Source organism: Salmo salar, unplaced genomic scaffold (genome assembly GCF_905237065.1).
Source record: "Salmo salar unplaced genomic scaffold, Ssal_v3.1, whole genome shotgun sequence".
NCBI lineage: Eukaryota > Metazoa > Chordata > Actinopteri > Salmoniformes > Salmonidae > Salmo > Salmo salar.
Window position 1 is genome coordinate 35,001 of NW_025549926.1, and position 5,000 is coordinate 40,000.

The 5,000-nt window shown below is 49.4% G+C and overlaps 1 protein-coding gene across 1 annotated transcript in view; it reads left to right on the plus strand.

Annotated features, from left to right (window-relative positions):
- The window catches only part of LOC106594071 (anoctamin-1), a 140,835-nt gene that overhangs the window by 5,677 nt on the left and 130,158 nt on the right, over positions 1–5,000 (plus strand). Inside the window, 2 exon segments of the mRNA XM_045713591.1 lie at positions 939–983; positions 4,375–4,770. Coding sequence (XP_045569547.1) covers positions 939–983; positions 4,375–4,770 — 441 coding nt within the window.

A 5,000-nucleotide genomic window follows, 5' to 3' on the forward strand; every position in this document is an offset into this window, starting at 1 on the left:
TTTTAAATCAACAATCAGATGATTTCAGCGGAACAGTTTGAACGGTCTTTATTATACTGAATACCTTTCTGACTAACCGTGTTGGAGAGACATTACAACTAAATAGCTGAACTATAAAATGTATTTCATTTTGCCACAGTGTCGCGTTTCAGCCCGCCAGGTGTGTTGATACACGGAACTGAACGTTTCTACGGCTACGCGCTCAGGGAAGGAACACGGCAAGCGCGGTCATGTATGAAGAATGAACACGTACAAGAGGCGTGGATAAATACTTTTAATATAGAATAAACACCAACAAGACGCGAGGATACATTATGTTCATTATTTTAAAAGGTCGTAGTATTTTTTTTTCGGGTCTTATTTTAATGAAAAACAACAATTTATTAAAATGCGTTCTTTCGTGCGTGACAGTGCTTTCCACTTTAATTCCCTGAGCGCGTCGCCGTAGAAACCATCAGTATCACTTCACCTGAGAGACCGTTTGTTCCCACTGGTCCCCTTGTTACCTGTAATTTATCAGGGAGCGTCGACCAATCAACGCACCTGGGTGAACATGAGTTGGACGCGTGTGCCAAACTCCCGAGGACGCGCGCCGTCAGAATCAACAGACGGATGAATAGACGGAGCCTGTAGCTCACAGACACGCAGACCAATTAACTCACGGGGAACCCAGGTAGAATACCGTTTAATGGGTATCTAGATGAAACGTGTGTGTGTGTGTGGGTCATAGCCTACTAATCTTGAGTACGCTGCCAAGTGAGAGACGCGTCGCTTTGCTTCCCCCTCCCCAACAATTTTTTTTTTGACGGATTACCGAGATGCGCGTGTTGTTGATAATAATGATGAGTTCCGCGCGTACAGCTGCTGCAACTATTCCGTTATTATTCTCCTCCCGGTTTAACGACACCGTTCCTTTATTCTCCTGTCTGTGTTTGTAGCGCTACAGAATGCATCATCAATACGGCAGCCAAGACAAGATTCCGGTAAGTAACTCCGCAAACGGTTGACTTTCTGCTAACGGTTGATTCTGCTCCTGCGTTTTGTTTGTTGTGACATGCCAAATCCTTTCTCAGTACGTACGTTTTTGTAAAACTTTTCATGTGAACTGAAAACATGTTTTTGTTCTTAAAGAGTATTTTATGTCGCCTGGCTGGTTATTACTGTAGAGATTGTCCTCCGTTTATGCTGACAAGGACACCTCTCATCTGAAAGGTCTTGCTGAATTATTTAACCCTACATTACCAGCCTTGATATAACCTCATCAGTGGCCTCCAACCCTGGTCCTGTGGAGATACAGGGTGGTCATCAGTGATCTCCAACCCTGGTCCTGTGGAGATACAGGGTGGTCATCAGTGGTCTCCAACCCTGGTCCTGTGGAGATACAGGGTGGTCATCAGTGGTCTCCAACCCTGGTCCTGTGGAGATACAGGGTGGTCATCACTGGCCTCCAACCCTGGTCCTGTGGAGATACAGGGTGGTCATCAGTGATCTCCAACCCTGGTCCTGTGGAGATACAGGGTGGTCATCAGCGGTCTCCAACCCTGGTCCTGTGGAGATACAGGGTGGTCATCAGCGATCTCCAACCCTGGTCCTGTGGAGATACAGGGTGGTCATCAGTGATCTCCAACCCTGGTCCTGTGGAGATACAGGGTGGTCATCAGTGGCCTCCAACCCTGGTCCTGTGGAGATACAGGGTGGTCATCAGTGGTCTCCAACCCTGGTCCTGTGGAGATACAGGGTGGTCATCAGCGGTCTCCAACCCTGGTCCTGTGGAGATACAGGGTGGTCATCAGTGGCCTCCAACCCTGGTCCTGTGGAGATACAGGGTGGTCATCAGTGGTCTCCAACCCTGGTCCTGTGCGGGGAGTGCAGGCTTTTTGTTCCAGCCCAGCACTAACACCTGATTGCACAAATCAAGCCGATGAGTTGATTTGTTGAATCGTGTGTGTGTGTATTCAGATAGAAATAGATTATGTAGAACAGCTGTCTCTTATGTAGAATAGGGTGTCAGGTCTATATACAGGACCAGTCAACAGTTTGGACACACCTGCTCATTCCAGGGTTTTTCTGTATTTTTATACTTTTCTCTACATTGTTGAATAACAGTGAAGACAAAAACAATGAAGTAACACAAATGGAATCATGTAGAAACCCAACGAGCGTTTTAAACAAATCAACATATATTTCAGAATCTTCAAAGTAGCCACCCTTTGCCTTGGTGACAGCTTTGCACATGTTTGGAATTCTCTCAACCAGCTTCATGAGGTAGTCACCTGGAATGCATTTCAATTAACAGGTGTGCCTTGTTAAAAGTGAATGTTTGAGCCAATCAGTTGTGTTGTGACAAGGTAGGGGTGGTATACAGAAGATAGCCCTATTTGGTAAAATACCAAGTCCATATTATGGAAAGAACAGCTCAAATAATCAACGAGAAATGACAGTCCATCACTTTTAGACATGAAGGTCAGTTAATCCGGAACATTTCAAGAACTTTGAACTTTTCTTCAAGTGCAGTTGCAAAAACTATCAAGTGCTATGATGAAACTGGCTCTCATGAGGACCGCCACAGGAAAGGAAGACCCAGAGTTACCTCTGCTGCAGAGGATAAGTTTGTTAGTTAACTGCACCTCAGATTGCAGCCCAAATAAATGCTTCAGAGTTCAAGTAACAGACACATCTCAACATCAACTGTTCAGAGGAGACTGTGTGAATCAGACCTTCATGGTTGAATTGCTGCTAAGAAACCACTACTAAAGGACACCAATAATAAGAAGAGACTTGCTTGGGCCAAGAAACACGAGTAATGGACATTAGACCGGTGGAAATCTGTCCTTTGGTCTGATGAGTCCAAATCTGAGATTTTTGGTTCCAACCGCCGTGTCGTTGTGAGACGCAGAGTAGGTGAACGGATGATCTCCTCGTGTGGTTCCCACCGTGAAGCATGGAGGAGGAGGTGTGATGGTGTGTTGGGGGGATGCTTTGCTGGTAACACTGTCTGTGATATTTTTAGAATTCGAGGCACACTTAACCAGCATGGCTACCACAGCATTCTGCAGTGATACGCCATCCCATCTGGTCTGCGCTTAGTCCCACTATCATTTGTTTTTCACAGGACAATGACCCAACACACCTCCAGGCTGTGTAGGGCCTATTTGACCAGTGATGGAGTGCTGCATCAGATGATCTGGCTTCCACAATCACCAGACCTCAACCCAATTGAGATGGTTTGGGATGAGTTGGACCGCAGAGTGAAGAAAAAGCAGCCAACAAGTGCTCAGCATATGTGGGAACTCCTTCAAGACTGTTGGAGAAGCATTCCAGGTGAAGCTGGTTGAGAGAAGGCCTAGAACGTGCAAAGCTGTCATCGTGGCAAAGGGTGGCTACTTTGAAGAAATCAAATATTTTGATTTGTTTAAACACTTATTTTGGTTATTACATGATTCCATGTTATTTCATAGTTTTGATGTCTTTACTATTATTCTACAATGTAGAAAATATAAAACATTTAAAAAAAAAACCTTGAATGAGTAGGTTTGTCAACTTTTGACTGGTGCTGTATAGCTTCTGCAACGTTCAATAAAGTTGATTTGCTATTCACCCTCCTCTCCTCCAGGGTGGGGGCGTTGGGCCAGCAGGTTAGGGTGTTAGTTAGTTACTGACCAGTCCCCTGTCTGGCTCCTCTCCTCCAGGGTGGGGGCGTTGGGCCAGCAGGTTAGGGTGTTAGTTAGTTACTGACCAGTCCCCTGTCTGGCTCCTCTCCTCCAGGGTGGGGGCGTTGGGCCAGCAGGTTAGGGTGTTAGTTAGTTACTGACCAGTCCCCTGTCTGGCTCCTCTCCTCCAGGGTGGGGGGCGTTGGGCCAGCAGGTTAGGGTGTTAGTTAGTTACTGACCAGTCCCCTGTCTGGCTCCTCTCCTCCAGGGTGGGGGCGTTGGGCCAGCAGGTTAGGGTGTTAGTTAGTTACTGACCAGTCCCCTGTCTGGCTCCTCTCCTCCAGGGTGGGGGCGTTGGGCCAGCAGGTTAGGGTGTTAGTTAGTTACTGACCAGTCCCCTGTCTGGCTCCTCTCCTCCAGGGTGGGGGCGTTGGGCCAGCAGGTTAGGGTGTTAGTTAGTTACTGACCAGTCCCCTGTCTGGCTCCTCTCCTCCAGGGTGGGGGCGTTGGGCCAGCAGGTTAGGGTGTTAGTTAGTTACTGACCAGTCCCCTGTCTGGCTCCTCTCCTCCAGGGTGGGGGCGTTGGGCCAGCAGGTTAGGGTGTTAGTTAGTTACTGACCAGTCCCCTGTCTGGCTCCTCTCCTCCAGGGTGGGGGCGTTGGGCCAGCAGGTTAGGGTGTTAGTTAGTTACTGACCAGTCCCCTGTCTGGCTCCTCTCCTCCAGGGTGGGGGCGTTGGTCCAGCGGCCCCCCAGGATGGCCAAAGGTCTTGTCAGTTCTTCTCCGACGGCCGGAGGAAAGTGGACTATGTTCTGGTTTTCTACCAACGCAAACAGATCTCTGTGAGGGGCGGCGACCGTCTGCACCGTCTCTCCGCCCCTCCACACCCTCCTCATCGCCTCTCCGTCGTCTCCAACGGTAGCTCCCCCCCCTCCGGCCCCGTGGGGGGTTTGGGATGTGTTGCCGGGCAGCGGAGTGCGGGGGACGGGGAGGTGTGTGTGGACCTGGGCGTGGCCGTGGAATTAGAGGCGAACCCAGCTGACGGAGAGATGGTGCTGATCAGGGAGGAGTTTGAGGCCAGGCTACTGGAGGCGGGGCTTGAGATGGAGAGAGACACAGAGGTGAGAGACCAACCGTGTGTGTGTTTGTGAGGGCTGTGTGTGTGTTTGTGAGCGCTGTGCGTGTGTTTGTGAGCGCTGTGCGTGTGTTTGTGAGCGCTGTGCGTGTGTGTGTGAGCGCTGTGCGTGTGTTTGTGAGCGCTGTGTGTGTGTGAGCGCTGTGTGTGTGTGTGTGTGTGTGTGTGAGCGCTGTGTGTGTGTGTGTGTGTGTGTGTGTGTGAGCGCTGTGTGTG